The sequence below is a fragment of the Phymastichus coffea genome, unplaced genomic scaffold, assembly GCF_024137745.1.
Source record: "Phymastichus coffea isolate CEN01 unplaced genomic scaffold, Cenicafe_Pcof_1.1 PCOF00142, whole genome shotgun sequence".
NCBI lineage: Eukaryota > Metazoa > Arthropoda > Insecta > Hymenoptera > Eulophidae > Phymastichus > Phymastichus coffea.
In genome coordinates, this window is record NW_026706953.1 from 226,651 (window position 1) to 243,717 (window position 17,067).

The window sequence follows — 17,067 nt, forward strand, 5'->3', positions numbered from 1 at the left end:
TGGGCTTTTTCTAGCCCCGGACCTTACGAGAGTTAAATCCGACTCTGGTAACAAGATTTGAATAAAAAAAATCTCTAAATCATAATTCACAATGAAATTTAATCGCAAACTTAATGAAATTCTAACAAGTAAAAATATCAATCATATAAAAATCAATGAATTAAAAAATTAATCGAACTTTTTAAATATCAATGTCATTAAATGTACAACGTAAATATGAAACGCTTTTGTAAAATTTGTTTTTAGAGCTTTACATTGTACTAATTTTATACGCTTAGTGGTAACAGCATTTCAGAGAAATCTGTAGCATTTCACAACTTTTTTGTATGCATTGTATAAAAATTGTATAAAAGTTTTATAGACTCGTATATATACTTAATACGAGGAAAGTCTAAATGCTTTTCTTACTTCTTTACCATGAATAGACTATCATATCTTTTTACATAAAAGAATCTAAATAACATTTACAGATGTATACGAAGAGGTACGCTATTTGACTTGTTTTCAGCCTTTAGTTCAGACTTTATATTATTGAGAGATTCAAAAATGAATTTAAAAGTTGGCCTTTCAGAAGGTTTCCTGTTCCAGCAAAGTTTCATGAGCTCATAAACCGACTGTGGAGTATTATCTGGACACTGAAGGACATTTCCTTCCTTGATGTACTTGACAACTTCTTCGTGAGTCATCCCATAGTAGGGCTGAAGTGCAAAGCTGAATATTTCCCATAAACAAACAGCAAAAGCCCAAACGTCAGATTCTACCGTGTATTTGTTGTATAAAATACTCTCTAGTGGCATCCACCGTACTGGAATGGCATCCTGTTCATCTCCTTTATAGTAATCTTGCAAGTAAATTTTTTGCGATAAACCAAAATCTGCTATTTTTACCACCATCTCATCATTGATCAAGCAATTGCGTGTAGCCAAATCTCGATGTACAAATTTCCTGTCAGATAAATAAACCATGCCTGAGGCAATTTGTCGGGCTATATTTATTAGGTCCATATGTGAAAGTCGTGAATCCGTAAAAGTATCATCTTTTTCGATGTTCCGTACTATATAATTTCCTGGAGAACATGAACGTAGGAATTCATTTAGATCACCGCGTCCCATGTACTCAAATAAAAGACACATAGGTCGCCCAAGAGCGCAAACTCCGAGAAGTTTCACAATATTAGGATGATCAAATTCAGATAAGAGACAAGCTTCTCGTTCAAAGTCTTTCAGCAAATCATCTGCAGCTTCCTCTTTCAACATTTTTACTGCAACATTTGTAAATTCTTCACCAGGTACGAGACCAGGTGCTTTGGCTTGAAATACTCTTCCAAAGGCACCCTGACCAAGATCCCTTATGTATATTATATTATTTCTAGGAAATTCAAGTTTTTCCAATCTTGGATTCAATGGAATATTCGTTTTATGATATGCATCATTATCCGGCAGCTTATTCAAATCAATATTGACTTCCTAAATAGATAACACGATTATTAATATAGTTGAATAAAGTAAATATTTACTTCAACTTAGTCTTTCAATATTATTTTAATAATACCTGAGATTCAGTTTGATTGTATCCTTGATGACGCTTTTGAAATCTTTGGTTTATGAGAACAATCAGTAAAAATATAATAACAATTGTCAATATTAAAACTGATGCAATAATTATAAAAGGTGGGGCCAATAAATTCGCTAACTTAAAATCACTTGAAGTGTTTTTTATGTCTCTGGTAGTTATGTTATCTAAAAAAATTAAAAAATTAAATTTCTGATTTATATGAATAATAAAAAATAAAACAATATTGATATTTCATACCACACAAAGGAATGTCACAATGTTCCCATCTTGTACTAGTATCCATTGTAAAACACCATGGCTGTCGTTCATCTCCTCCAGCATTTCGACAATAATTTTCTCCATCACGAATTTGTGGAAAAACATCTGGTGGACTTTCATGACTATGTGGTTTTTGATCCCTCCACATTTGGCATGGTCTACCACTTTTTGTTGTATTCACAGTACCCATATAAAAGCGTCCTTGACCTCTATAGCAGTCATCTATAAATTTTAAGATCATTCAAAATAAGTATTAAATTTTACGTTATTCTCAATTCTAATTAGTTTTTTGAAATTTTTTCTAGATTAATTTAACATGGAACATTAAGTTTTTGTTAAAGTTTCAATAGTTAGTACTTACATGTTACAAGTTTTTGATCAACAACTGTCATAGAAGCATGTGAGCACATCATTTTCTCTTTAGAAATCTTTGGTAACTTTTCACATTCCGGTAGTCTAAAATGACCTCGAGATCTTATATAAATCTGCCTTAGTTTATTATCTTCTATTAGAGCCCAATCATTGAAACAAAATTGAAACTTTAAAGCTATACAATCTTCATAGCAAAGAGGTAAACCAACACCACCTTGACATTGAGGGAAGGCATAAAAGCACAACATTTTCTAGAAAAATAAAATAAAACTTGGCACACATTTCAATAACAACTTATAGTTTGTACATAATAAAATATTACCTCTGCAGCAGAACGGCATGGTTCACTTAATTTTTTTATCAATTCTTCCCACAAATCTGTTGTAATTTTTTCATTCAACCATCCACTTGGGTTATCAATAGAATCATTGAACCATACTGTACCAATGCCAGTCAAGTACTTTTTACAAACTTTACCATTATATGGAGCACAGTAGCCACCTGCTTGATCTATAAATGCAATTATATAAGTAGCTAGTTGATCTTAAGAATAACGGAAACAATTATAGGGTAACTTACTAGGAGCGATACCATGCACAATATGTAAACTAATGCCTATTATCAGAATGTTCCAAAACATCATAATGTACATTTGTCTTTTTCACATTTATATAGTTATAATTAAACCTTCAACTATGTGTTGTCAGTCTCAATAATTTTTTTTATCTGCATTTCTGATAAAAATAAACTTTTTCCAAGACTTTTCGTTTGCTTTGTTTATGAAAACTTGGAGTATTGATTACATTTTTTTATTATCTTTTTAGTCAATCTTGGCAATTAGATATCATATAATTATTGGATTTGCGTAATTGATAACCATTTCGTATTTAAGCATTTTGTATTAAACATTAGAGGAAGAATGTAAAGTTATATAAAACGTGTTAATGATTGCAACGAACATATTAACATATCAACAATAGAGCACTGCAACTAAGATGCTTTAGGCAAAAGGCGGTCACACCAAGCATTGTACACGATATTTCGGTTTTTTTAGAGACGAATGACAGTCCACTTTTAACCATTGATAAGAAACGTAATATATTGCTTGGACAACTAACACTACCGAAATAAAATTTTACAAAAATTATGAATCGGTGAAAAATTGATTGACTGATTACTACTTATTCTTGCGTGTGATTCTTGGAAAATTATATATAATTATAGATCTCTAGGGGTGTGTGGTAAGCGGCCGCTTCCCTCGTGAAAACGCGCCGGCATATGTAGGATAGAGGGCGTAAAACTTGGGGTGAATTTTGAAATTCGTTTGTTAAAAAGAACAATTAGAAAAACAACGCTTTATTAAAAGGAAAACTATGAAAATAACGAAAATTAAAAACAGAAATAACATTATTACAATCAACTTATCAGAAACATAAATGACTTTTTTTTGTATTGTTAGTACATTTTTATTCAGATATTTTAACATATTTTATCACAAATCATCAGTTTAATTTTCCAATCGATTTTACAATCATGTAAGATTGAAAAAAAAAATTATCTCATGATTATTTCTTACCTTTTTCTTCCAAAAAAAATTAAGACTATAATAAATTTTAATTTTTTAAATAGAATTTCACTTAACTTAATACGTTAGAAAATTATATACAAAGTGTTGCTTGTTTTGAGTAAAAGATTTTCCTATGCAAATGATACAATGCGTCAGTCGTTTGTAAAAATATAATTCATACAAAAACAAAACTTGATGACTGTAGCAACATGATAAGCACTTAATTTTTATGTGTAAAATATTTTGTAAGTAAGTGATTAATATCAACTTGAACTTTAATGTAACTCGAATATAACTTGAATGTCATGTTGGAAAACTACTTGATAATTTATATACTTTCACCAAGCCCATCTGTTTCAGTAATAAGTGCTCGTTCTAGAATAACTTTTCCTTCTTTATACTGTTGATTCTTGTCAGTAGCAAATTCATACATCCATCCGAGTTTGGCCTCACAATTTTTGCAACTCACATCACGAACCATATGACGTCCTGTTAACATGACTCTATCTTGGACCTCGCTATGAAAAAAGGTTCTTTAATAATGAATGTAACATTATTTTCTTTAATGCAAATACAGATAGAAAGAATATGTAATAATTCTATTTAAATGAAATAAAATTATGAATAAAACAATACTAATGCATGACAATAATTACAATTAAATAACATGCTTCAATAGAGTCTATACCAAATAAGGTATGAAATTTAGTGGTAAACAAGCATTTTTAATTTTTTTAACTCAAATAACGAGTTTTTAATGAATAAATAGATATAAAGAATGACTTTATTAGTTCTGAAATAGTAACTTGAAATAATTTTGTAAAGTGAAAGATCAGAAGAAAGTATTGCAAACAAGACACGTACCTGTACTTGAGGTTAACAACCTTGTTGAAGAGAAATGCTCGGCCAGTTGCTCCAGTAAATCTTGTGCTTATTAGCTGATCTCTGTTTGTTAAATTTGTATCGCAAGATGCACATGAAAATAGTCGGGTACCCCCAATATGTTCAAGAAATATAACACCCATTATTGTTTTTACATTTGTGCCTCTTTTCGGTAAGTCGCTTGTTTTCCTCTCACCCACACTCTCAACTTAACTCTAACAGCGTCGACAGCGAGCTCGGAGCGAAAGTGTGTGTAAGGCACGTTAAGTTACGTCCATAATTATTTTTTACCGAATTCAAAAAAGAAGGATGTACAGTGAATTAATTTTAGATCGTCCAGTCTATTATTTTCTTAAAAAATATTTATTGTTTAAAAATGTTGTTACAAAAATATTTTTTAGGATTGGAGGTTTGTTTACGTCACTTGACAAATGAAAAATCACAGCTCAGTATTATTTTTGAAACATTATTTTGAAACATTTATTTTTAAAGAAACTAATAATCCACGATGATCTAAAATTGATTCATAGTACTTCGATCGGTAAAAACAATCGATCTACATTTTTTTTTCAGATTGAGAGCACTACACGCGATTAAACTTTGGAACGAACTCGACCCATTAATTTACATTAGTTTTGTATATGGAAGGGTAGGGAGCTTTAAACTAAATTCAATGGGGCTCATTGAATGGTGCATATGTTTTCGAGATGGTCCTATTTCATTACTTGATGGAAGAATATCTTTGCGAGTAATTGTAAAGAAATAAACTTGGAGTCGGTCTCTTTCGGACATTACTTGTTTGATCGTGTATTTTCTGTTTGAAAAAAAGTTCCGGCGAGACAAGAATGAAAATTCGAATTTTTTCAGTTTTTCAAATATTAAAATAATTCTTATTTTACAAATAATTGTCTAATTTAATATTGTTAATCTATTTATTAAGAGCGTTCGAAGTCGTGAAAAAGAATCTTGGTGGAAATAGCCAGTCGTCTTTTCTTTACGCGCTGACCAACAGCCGGGTGTAGTACGGTCGTCAATATGAATACGGAGGAAAAACCTATAGATAAACCGAAGCGCACGCGATCAAGAAATGGTGACACACGCACGTGTGACTGTGAAAAGTGCGTGTTAAATAGTAGTTCTTGGTTTTGTCAACTATTTTTCCTCAGCTGCGTTATGCGTGACCTGTTCTCAAGGTAATTGTTAAGTATTTCAGTAAATATAGTGAAGTGAGAATAAGTCATTTAAGATTAATATTGTTAAAAAAAAGAGAAATATAATGTTTATATCTACGTACATTGTAATAAAACCCTGTCCTCTTTCGGAACTCCTCGTTCTAGCATGTACGAGTACAACGGAGTTTCCGTGACCGCGAAGCTAAATTCAGATACATAGTTTTACTCTTGGAGTCTTAATCTCGAATAAGATCTAGCTGGGAGTTTATTTTCCGTAATGTAGGCCTATAGACCAAAAGGATGTCTAGTAAGGCCCCAAAAGTGAATAAGGAGAGATAAGAAGGATTTGTCTTGTAAGCGTGCCTACGTGCATAACGTTTCTAGGCATTCGGTGCCTGATAAGGCAATCCACCATTAAAAATTATTACTAAGTGTATTACTGTAAATTCAAAGAAAATGATAATTAATAATTGAAAGAAAAAATTGTAAAATTGAATTCTTTAAATGAAATACTGTATATATCTAACAATAAATTAACATTTTACAATCTATAAAAAAAACTAAAAATGTCACTCTAAATTTACTAGAACATTCAAGTCATTAAAAAAATCATTAATAGATTATATAACTAATATAAGTTGTGTTTATTTAAATCATATAACTTATTAATTGTACTTAATTTATTGTGTAGCATTTCAAATATTTCGTTAGTTTGTAATTTTATTTTAATTTTACATAAATGAGAACCGAAAGTGGAAAATCATTTGATCGATTCTGCATGAATCATCTAATAAAAAAGACAATCAATATTCCATTTCTCATCATCATGAGTTCTCTATTTATGTGTTAAATAATGTGATCGTGAGTTTAAACTTTTGAGGATTTTGTCATTGGTACGCATCACGCAGGCAAAATAGCGATTTATACTTGAAATTGGTTTATGATCTCGAGCACAGTTATTAATAAACCACAACAATTACATAAAAGATATTTATATTTCATTTGGTTCAGTATATATATGACAACAGATATTATTCGGAATGATATTTGAATATAACACACTCACACATACACATGTATGTATGTATATAAAGTCGTCTTATTCTACACCAACAAACTCAACATCTATTTCGTTTAAGGACTTGCACACTAATTAATTATTCACATGATAAGATATGTTTACCCACAAAATGTTTAAGAACAAAAATATGAAGTAACAGAACTGCTTGCATATATCGATGAGTCTTTATCGCATTGGTGATCGTGCATATCTTGACTTTATCCCGATTGGCGTAACTGAGCTGTTTCCAAAATAATTTTGCCCTCTTTATATTGCTGACTTTTCCGATAAGCAAATTCGTACATCCAGCCTAATTTTTCATCGCAATTTTTACAGTGTACGTCACGCACGTAATGATAACCAGTCATCATGTTTCTCCGTTCTGATTTGCTGAAACGATCGATAAAAATATATTTACGTGACTTATGAAATACATGCAGTTATTTATGAAACTTTGTAAAAAAAAGTGTCTGAGAGAACAATTTATGCAAAATGAAAGGATGCAGATACTAAAAAAAGGGATTATGGAAAGAAAAGAAAGTTGGTGCACGATAGAAGCATATTATAAACAAATCACACCAGCGACGCACGAAATTTAACTAAGAGGCAGACCAAGCAGCATAATATAAATATTTAAAGTCAACAAAGTTGCGCAATGAAAAGGTATATAAGCAAAGTATTACTTACCCAGGTTTGATATTGACCACTTTGTCAAAGAGAAAGGCTTGGCCATTGCCACTTTGAAATTGAGTGCTTTTTAATTGTAATTCGTTGGTTAGATAAGCCTTACAATTTTTACAGTCGTATTGTCTCGAAGGGTCACCCATTGCCTCTAGAAATACTACGCCCATAGTGCTCTCACTGTGTGTCTCTTTGTGCTGGATGACGAAAAAATTCCAGAACAAAACAATGTCGATCGCTGTCAAAGATCGATTGTAAAATGCGATGCTAGCTGATTAAGAGCTTTTCCAAGCATGTGTGGTGATTGAATAAAACGAAATTTGCTCATATGTGATATTTGTCGACAATAATATTAGCCAAGAGAACTACGACAAGTTACTTCAGCATACGTGTATACACTTATAAAGCAGAAGAGCCAAAAGCAGCATGCGTTCACTCTCTTTGTTTACAACGCTCACTCGTCATACACTGAGCAGCTGATTTCGACCATTCCCAAACGGCCAATCACAATGCGCTTTTAAACTTGTCCTTTTTTTCACCTGTCCATTTATTGACTAAAATAGCACCAGTATGTTTATGCGTTATAATATTACAGAGATTTGGATTTAAAAAAACCAAAGTATTTAATAATTCGTGAAATATTGTTTGAAAAAACAGATGTCTTTGGAAAAATCGATTTATTCAAAAAAAAACATCTACAATTTTTTTGCACTCTTTTATTATTATATAAAATTTTAGAGTAACTCCAAGTTTAGCCCAAATAAATATTATTGCGAATATTCCCGATATAAACAAAGGGGAGCACAAACCGCTTGAACATTTTTGACAATGGATTTTCAAAACTTAACAAGTCACAACATTTTCTGTGGTACAATTTTTATTTGTGCATTGTTTTACTTTTAAAATTGCCTAACTTTCTGAAATTTCTATCACTGTATTTTTATTAAAAAGTAATTTTCAGAAGATACTGTCTTTCAGTATTATAAAAACAAATTACAAAAACACAGATATCATAAAATAATTGTTGCACATTTAAAAAACTGTTTATCAAATTAGATATTTGGATTAGGAATCTCAAATAGCCAAAATATGTTTTCTATACAGACTGAAATTATATACTTTGTAAAAGATTGTACAGGGTAATAACTCATTCAGCACTCCCCTAAATGTAATATTTAAATATAATCTAGGTTGCAATTTAAAATTTCATATTCAAAGTTGATTTCATATTACCTAATAAAAATATCAGACTATTTAAAACTAACATTATTTGAATTGCATTTTTAAAAAGAAATATAAATATATATACAGTACTTTCAAATTAATAAGTACTGATCAAACAAATAAGTTTTACTATAAAAGTAAATGACATGATTTTGATTTAAATAAAGTATGCACTAATAAACGAGCAATCAAAAAGATAATTTTCACTATTAATACATACAAATTATATAATTCTCAACATAATCTTTTACAGTCCAGGCATTATGTATGCAATGTTTTCCAAAGTTTTTGATAAAGAATTAGAGTTTTGAGTACCAATAGCTGGAACCTGTTGTGTAAGACACATCAAACTACCAAGAGCACACAGTAGTGAATCCAATAGCACCGAAAGACTTCCAGAAACTGTTATTTGTCCATTATGTTCTTTCAATCTTTCACCGATCACTGTTAAACTTTCACCCAATAATTTTAAATAGGCAGCTACATCAATGGGTTGAAGTTCAACAGCTCTGAAAATTTTCATTTCTTTACTTGGATCGCGTATTGCATCTTTGCTATTTCTAACAATCTGAGATGGTGACATTTTCTTAGCATCTAACTGCAGAATACCTTCTGATTTTTTTTTTGGAGAATCAGGTGACAAAGTTTTGGTTGGGTCTGTAAAATTAGATAATGAGCTAATGTAATTTAATAAAATTTGAAAAATATTATTTTACCTAAAAAGTTTAAGTATTTTACATACTGGCTTTAGAAATAAATTTTTTTGTAGGTGTTAATCCATTTATTTTTTCAGAAAGACGTTTGGCACGATTACTCCAATTATATTTTTCCATGTTAGGCACTGTAGCCCATAATTCTCCTAATCTTTTTGATATAGCTGTGAAATCTAATCAGAGAAAATAACACATTTACTACAAATCAATATTAATAAATTATTTACTCAAGATAAAACATTTACCCATTGAAGGAGATTCTTGTAATAATTGTTGTCTCATTTCTTTAGACCATAACATGTAGGCGGTATATCTTGTTTTCTGAAATACAATTATTGAATTAAGATATTAGATGTTAAAAATATTTATTTATTATTCCATTGTACTTAATTACAGATTTTGGTGAACTTATTTCCTTCGGCTTAGTAGGTTTGGGAAGTACTTTAGGAGGATTAACTTTTTTCTTTATTTTTTTTGGAGTTGCTGTAGACTTTTTGATGGATATTATTTCATCATCTGCTGGTTCCAAAGTATCAAAGCTTAAATTTGACACTTTACTAGTAGAATATTCAGCAATATGTAGCTTTTTACCAGCTTCATCATCATCAGAATCAGAATTTGTGGATTGTGATTGCGTTTCATAGTCAGAACTTGATTCGATTTTTTTCTTCTTTTGTAATGTCACTGGTGGAAGTTTTGGGCTATTTTTGGGAGATGGTATGGATATCTTATTCGAAGGTGGATGATGTATTTGAGCTACATGAATAGTATGAGTAACTTGAGGAACTGGTGATGAAGGCTGTTGCACTTCTGATTTTTTCTTTCTACTTTGGTCGTATGTATTCTGTAATTTCAATTTTTTAACTTTGCTTTCAGTTACATTGCTTGAAGATTCAAAATCCATAAGTTTTGATGACTTCTTGCGTACTCTGCCACTCCTTGAAATACCTGTTACCTCAAGTTCTGTAAATATATCAAATACTTAATAATATAGATATTAAATACTTATCTTTGGTTTAAAATCAATAATTAGAATAAAAAACTAATCATTGAAATGAAGTGAAATTAAAAACCAGATATCAATTGAAAGATTGTTGAATAATGAATTAGTCAAAGTAATCTATAATACTCACCATTCCCTTCACGTTTTAGGGTAGCGAAGGAATCCATCATAAACTATTATTTTATAAACAAATAAAAACTGAACTATTCTATTACATAGGCTTATAATACATATATCAATATCTAATTGCACAATTGATAAACTTTATCAGTATTGCACATCTCGATTCATCCTTTATAAAATAATACATTCAAATATCAGACCAGCAATTCTCAAAAACTTTTAATATGTTTAAGTAAGTTTTTTACTTTTACAAAATAATAATTGTTAACACTATTTTTAAAGAAAAAACTTTGTGATGCACTCCACTTAAATTCCGTAAATTAATACCATATAATGCACATTTCTTAGATTCTATTCGTTTTCTAATATTTCGAAGCAAAATCACTCTTTCAATAATTGTCTTCTAACGTTCTTCAATAACAACATATCCACAATTCACTAGAAAATAAAAAAAAACATTCTAAAAAAACAAAGCGTCTCGAGACGCTGTTTTGACAAGCCGATTATAGCGCGCAATCTTTACAAGCTGCGCGGGAAAAATGAAGATTGATGATCAATAGCCACATCTAATTTTTCAACACAAATAAAAATGTGTTAAAATAATCGATAACTTAATCGTTTTAACTCGCTACATATTAATTATAATAAAATTGAAAATCTAAAGTTGTGTGTATTTTGTTTCGACTTAGCCCTAACCTCTAAGGTATTGATGTGATGACCAATGCTACATAAACTATACATACAAAACATATAGCATAATTGCTTTACTTTACTTTACTAGATGGCGGTGGGTCTCTGACTGAGCGCCGATAAGCCAAGATAGCATAATTGGGCAATGGGCATGCGTTAGTCAGACATTAATTTGCAACCCGCGAAGTTCGAAATCAGAATTATTTTCGACGATTGAGCATATCGATGGCAATAAACGGGGTCAAGAGCTTATTTTAACAAGATATGTACCCTTGAAATTTTTCTCTAAAAAAAAATCCATTTGATGTTATCGATGCTCAATCATCAAAAATAATTTGGATTTTGAACTTCACGGGTTGCAAATTAATGTCTGAACAAAATCGTAATTCGCAATAAACCGCAATCTTGTAATTATCGGTAAGTTAGAAATTTCATGATTAATAATCATATTTGCAAAATGGTGCAACTGTAGCTTGTATAAATGCTATATATATAGGTATATGGATTGTGTGTTCTGGCGATGAACTTTATTTTGAGGATTGTTTATGACACGTTATATGTGCATTCAAAGTTAAAAAAAATTAGACGATTTTGGATTGAACCGCAATTACATGAAAATATAAAATATAAAAAAATAAATATATGGAGTATTATTCCAATATTTCAAATGAAATAATCCATGCAGATGAGTTTTTTAATTTCATGGGAATGATAGAACAATTCAATAAAATACTGCTACATCTAATATGTCATAAGCAATCATCAAAATATTTATTCACACATTTGTAAGTTAACAATTGCAAGAGCTATCTACGTTGGAAAATAAAATTTATTTGTACATCATTTTACTCTCTTTATTGAATTACTATTTACTATTTCTTAATATCAATAATGTAGAATAATAATACGATCAGTACGATCTCTGATCACAAAATCAAAAAATATATATTTATTGATTAATTAAGGTTTGATCAATGAAATGTTAAATTCAAGAGTTGGCAACAGCAACAAAATGTATGCTTGAATGCTTTATGCCTGCCGCATGCGGCATGTCGCTATTGGCGCTATTTTAGAGATTATACGCGTCTATGACTCTATGCCCTATGGATTATATCCAGTATGGTGGCATGGCGCGGTATAAATACCACGTGTTTTAGAGTTGCAGAACAAATGTAATGTCATTATACATTAATAAATATTATTTTTCGTTTTTTCTATTATCTGTAAAGATAGCCAATGAAATAAAAAAATGAGTAGCAGTCACTTGAAGGAATCGTAAGTATTTTTTAAATAGATACCTTTATAGTTTACTAAAATAAATCAATTTCATAAAATAAACAAATCATTTTAGGTTTGAGGTGGAGAGTAAATATGAGGCTTTTTATACTGGAGGAAACATTGAGGTAATTAGAATAAGATTTGTTTGATATTAATTACACCTATAAATTATTTATAAATTAAATAAATTTTATAGTGGTGTGAAGATGGAGAAAACCTTTTTTGTCAGAATTCGGATTTTATATCCATAGTTTCAACATCAAAAGGTGCAATAAAACACAAATTAGGTCAAATTAAAGAAGATGAAGATAAAGATACAATTAATAGTTTCACAGTTAGCAAAGATGGCAATTTTATTGTAACACATCATAAGAGTACTTTATTTAAATTGTGGAATGTGCTTGGTAAATATTCTATTTTGGTATATAATTTTGTTTTACTATATTGACAGACTCAAAGTTAACTTTGAAGTATAATTTCTTATTCATAATTAATTATATTCACAGAATGTAAACCTATAAAAGTTTGGAAGTCAACTCACAATGGACCCGTATCTGCAATAGTTTTAACACAAGATGCCACAAATATGGCATCTGGAGGAATTGATGGATCTGTAAAATTATATGATATTTCACATCATACTTGTACACATAACTTAAAAGGTGCTCAAGGTGTTATTGGGTGAGCTTGAATATTACAAATAATACGTATGGATAATTCCAATAACAATAGATGTATTAACCACTTGAATTTTAAATTGTACTAGTATTGTTTGCTATCATCCTGAAATGGACAAAGAATTAGTTTTTGCATCTGGTGATGATTATGTCATTCATGCCTGGAGTACTAAGACAGGCAAAAAAGAAATTCGTTTAGAAGGACATTTTAGTAAAGTCACAGCATTATCCTTTCATGAAGATGGAGTTCATGCTTTAAGGTTGATTTATAAATTACATATTTTATTTCCATAAAGCAGTTCTTTTTTTCATAAAAGTTGACTTTATAAATACAATTTTTGAATAGTTCAGGCAGAGATAAAGTTTTGATACTGTGGGACTTGGTGAAGAAAGCATCAATAAGAATTAATCCTGTATATGAATGCATAGAAGGTTGTTTTATCATTTCCAATTCTGCAATTTTACCCATAAAAAAGAAAGAATCAGCAATTTATGCAGCCAGTGCAGGAGAAAAAGGTGAGTAATTTAAAATGGTATTGAAAAATAAAATTGTGATATAATTTTTAATCACTTAAAAATTGATAACGTTAGGTGTTGTTAAAATATGGGAAATGAAATCTGGTCAATTGGTTTATGAACAAACTAATTCATTGATACCACCTGCTGATGAAGAAAATGGTTTAGCTATAAAATCTTTGCTCTACAATAAAGACAGTAATAGTATTGGGCTTGTTTCAACTAGTCACAATATTTTAATTTATACATTGGATAAATTTGAATGTAAGAAACAAGTGAGTATGCATTTATCTTAGCCTATGCAATGAATTGATCTGATATTAAATTAATGTTTGAAACAGTTAATAGGATTTATAGATGAAATTTTAGATATTACATACTTAGGAACTAATGATTCACATTTGGCTGTAGCAACTAACACTGCCGATATTAAACTTTATGACTTATCTACAATGAGTTGTCAGATATTAAGTGGTCATAAAAATATAGTATTGTGCTTGGCTTCAACTCCTGTTAATCAAAATTTACTTTTATCTGGTGATAAAGTAAGTTTATTGTATGAATAATGTTATTTTTGCCTAAAAATAAAAATTATTTTTTATTGTTTATATACAAATAATAATTACTGATTTCAGGATCATTGCGTAAAATTGTGGGTAATGGATGAAGAAACCAAAGTGGTGACTTGTATAGCTTCAGGAAATCGACACACTGCGCAAGTTGGGTCTGTTGCTTTATCTCAAGCAGAAGCTAAGTTTTTCGTATCTGCTAGTCAAGATCAAACTCTTAAAGTGTGGAATTTACCTGAAAATTTATCATATACTGGTCATTATTATATCATATGTTTATTACTAAAACATAAAATAAAACTAGTATTACACCAGAATTTCACTAATAAATTATTATAATAAACAGGTAAAGAAATCATCTTTGACTCTCCACGCTCTATACTAGCCCACGACAAAGATATAAATTGTGTGACAGTATCTCCAAACGATAAACTAATAGCTACAGGTTCTCAAGACAAAACAGCTAAGGTAAACATAAATTATGGATGCTTCTCAGTTAAATTCTTAACAATAAGTTTTTATGAACTCATTATTGAAAATGTATGTTTTCCTGAACATTACAGTTGTGGTCGGCTGATTTACAATTATTAGGAGTTTTTCGCGGTCATCGACGAGGCGTTTGGTGCGTACGGTTTTCCCCAATAGATCAAATATTAGCAACTTCCTCTGCCGATTGCACAATAAAGCTATGGTCTATTACTGAATTGAATTGCTTAAAGGTTTGTATTTCAGTCGTTAGTTAAATTCACTTTTAATGGTTTTATTTTAACGTGTAATTTTTATCTAAATAAATTTTTTTTACTTGTATTATTTCAATTTTTGCGCAGACTCTGGAAGGTCACGATTCTGCTGTATTGAGAATGGAATTTCTGTCCCGCGGAATGCAAATTATTTCTTCTAGTGCAGACGGTTTTCTGGAATTGTGGAGCGTTAAATACGGAACGTGTGATCTTACCTTAGATCAACATGAAAATAGAGTTTTTTCATTGGCTGGTATGTTTTTCATTAGTTTATTCTTGAAATAGATCATTTTTATAAAGTCATCCTATCAATTTCAATATAAAGTGAATAAGACCGAAAATCGTCTCGTGAGCGGCGGTAGTGATTCTTTACTGATTATTTGGAGAGACACCACCGAAGAGAAAAAAGCTCAAGCTCAAGCATTGAAAGACCAACAAGTACTTGATGAGCAAAAATTAGCAAATTGTTTGCAAGCTGAAAAGTTGACAAAAGCACTAAAATTAGCTCTTAAACTTCAAAAACCACTACATGTTTTCCGCGTAATAGAAGGTAAGGATTGAATATGATTTCCTATAATTTTCAGTTGGAAGCTGTGATTTAAAAATATGTTAATATATAGCATTAGTGAAAAAAGATAGTGATGATCTTAACTCTACAATCTGTGACTTGAAACCATCACAACAAGAGGAACTTCTGAAGTGTGCTGTTATTTGGAATACAAATTCTCGCAATTATCAAGTAGCACAGGTATAGTCAACTATTTTTGCATCACTGTGGTAATATATAATATTTAATTTAGAATATAAAACTTAAACTTTTTTCAGCTTGTTATCAACATCATTCTTAACGAAATTGGATTAGAGAATCTTCAGTCAGTAGATTTGAAAGCAAAGTTAGAATCAATGATACCCTATACAGATCGACATTTCAAAAGACTGACTCGACTTTATCAAGATTTACATCTGCTAACATATACAATAAACAATATGAAAGCTCATAGCAGTGTTGAAGATGTAGTTGATAAGTAAATGCTATTTTAGTTAGAATTTAATAAAGTAAAGTTGGAATAATATTTTTACAATTAACAAATTTTATATTTATATTTGAAAAGTACTTTTCATTTATAACTCCTTTTTTCATACCTCATACTTTTGGTATTATTATTATTATAGTGAATTTAATGGGCATTCTTTGTTGATACCATTGTAAAATGGTAAGAAGAATGTCCATTAAAAATTCTGAATAATTTCAAAGTTTTAAAGATATTAATTAAAAGTAAGATATTTTTTCACTTTTTGAATCAAATATTGTTACATACGAGAACAAAAAGATTTCATATCATCACAATGAAAATAATAGGAATTGAAAATCAGCGTGTGACTTATTAATGTGTTGATTCCTAAGTGCTCGGCGAAAGACGATCTCGTCACTGCTTTGCCAATCTAATAGCTAATTTTTTAATGACAGTGCTGTGTCGATTTTCAAGCACTGTGCTAATCAGAAGTATTTAAATTTTTATTAATTATACAAAAATTAGTGAAATACTTTTTGCAAGAAATTTAACTCCTCTTTTCAGAAATAACTTTGAATATGATATTTACGTTGGAATTACCAAAATCGAGTGGTTAACAAGTGTTAATAAGCAACGTACTTACACTTGTTGAAGCAGATAATATCGTAGCCGTCATGTAATAATATACTATTTCATAAAATGAACTATACGCTTATTAAACACGCGATGAAACATTTTTTCTATTGTTCATATACGGCATGGGTTCTTTGATGTTTGCGCCGTTCATATATATAGTCGCGTTGTCTAGAGTACCTTGTAAATTGCAAAATCTTGGTTTGTTGGCGAATAAAATTTTACATAGTAATGCTTTGCCCCGGAGTAGTAATTAATATAAAAATATATACGACTAAAAAGCATATTTAACGGTTAATCTAGATATACATATGTCGTTAT

At 30.1% G+C, this 17,067-nt stretch overlaps 5 protein-coding genes across 6 annotated transcripts; 1 reads left to right on the forward strand and 4 right to left on the reverse strand.

Moving 5' to 3' along the window:
• Window positions 1-458: 458 nt before the first annotated feature.
• Window positions 459-3,371, reverse strand: LOC131672066 (tyrosine-protein kinase transmembrane receptor Ror2). Its single transcript, XM_058949005.1, has 6 exons — window positions 2,785-3,371; window positions 2,528-2,715; window positions 2,195-2,456; window positions 1,813-2,055; window positions 1,552-1,739; window positions 459-1,466 (listed from the first exon to the last, which is right to left on the reverse strand). Exons 1-6 carry the CDS (start codon window positions 2,855-2,857, stop codon window positions 465-467), a joined length of 1,956 nt encoding a protein of 651 aa, XP_058804988.1. The 5' UTR covers window positions 2,858-3,371; the 3' UTR covers window positions 459-464.
• Window positions 3,372-3,665: 294 nt separating this feature from the next.
• Window positions 3,666-4,878, reverse strand: LOC131672069 (protein yippee-like 5). 2 transcript variants are annotated; one of them, XM_058949010.1, is made up of 3 exons: window positions 4,637-4,878; window positions 4,109-4,290; window positions 3,666-4,045 (listed from the first exon to the last, which is right to left on the reverse strand). In XM_058949010.1, the coding sequence occupies exons 1-3, from the start codon at window positions 4,795-4,797 to the stop codon at window positions 3,993-3,995; spliced, it is 396 nt and encodes a 131-aa protein (XP_058804993.1). In that variant the 5' UTR covers window positions 4,798-4,878; the 3' UTR covers window positions 3,666-3,992. The 2 variants fall into 2 exon arrangements, with proteins under 2 accessions (XP_058804993.1, XP_058804994.1); XM_058949011.1 differs by having other exon boundaries at window positions 3,666-4,305.
• Window positions 4,879-6,802: 1,924 nt separating this feature from the next.
• On the reverse strand, window positions 6,803-7,960 carry LOC131672070 (protein yippee-like 5). Its single transcript, XM_058949013.1, has 2 exons — window positions 7,574-7,960; window positions 6,803-7,276 (listed from the first exon to the last, which is right to left on the reverse strand). The coding sequence occupies exons 1-2, from the start codon at window positions 7,735-7,737 to the stop codon at window positions 7,105-7,107; spliced, it is 336 nt and encodes a 111-aa protein (XP_058804996.1). The 5' UTR covers window positions 7,738-7,960; the 3' UTR covers window positions 6,803-7,104.
• Window positions 7,961-8,145: 185 nt separating this feature from the next.
• LOC131672067 (HMG box-containing protein 4-like) lies at window positions 8,146-11,412 on the reverse strand. Its single transcript, XM_058949006.1, has 5 exons — window positions 10,638-11,412; window positions 9,899-10,467; window positions 9,750-9,825; window positions 9,534-9,677; window positions 8,146-9,448 (listed from the first exon to the last, which is right to left on the reverse strand). The coding sequence occupies exons 1-5, from the start codon at window positions 10,675-10,677 to the stop codon at window positions 9,039-9,041; spliced, it is 1,239 nt and encodes a 412-aa protein (XP_058804989.1). The 5' UTR covers window positions 10,678-11,412; the 3' UTR covers window positions 8,146-9,038.
• Window positions 11,413-12,445: 1,033 nt separating this feature from the next.
• Window positions 12,446-16,160, forward strand: LOC131672087 (transducin beta-like protein 3). Its single transcript, XM_058949034.1, has 15 exons — window positions 12,446-12,595; window positions 12,672-12,723; window positions 12,795-13,002; window positions 13,105-13,279; window positions 13,365-13,535; window positions 13,622-13,791; window positions 13,867-14,066; window positions 14,133-14,336; window positions 14,427-14,616; window positions 14,707-14,828; window positions 14,924-15,079; window positions 15,188-15,353; window positions 15,426-15,650; window positions 15,721-15,848; window positions 15,926-16,160. Exons 1-15 carry the CDS (start codon window positions 12,570-12,572, stop codon window positions 16,127-16,129), a joined length of 2,397 nt encoding a protein of 798 aa, XP_058805017.1. The 5' UTR covers window positions 12,446-12,569; the 3' UTR covers window positions 16,130-16,160.
• The last annotated feature ends 907 nt before the right edge of the window (window positions 16,161-17,067 follow it).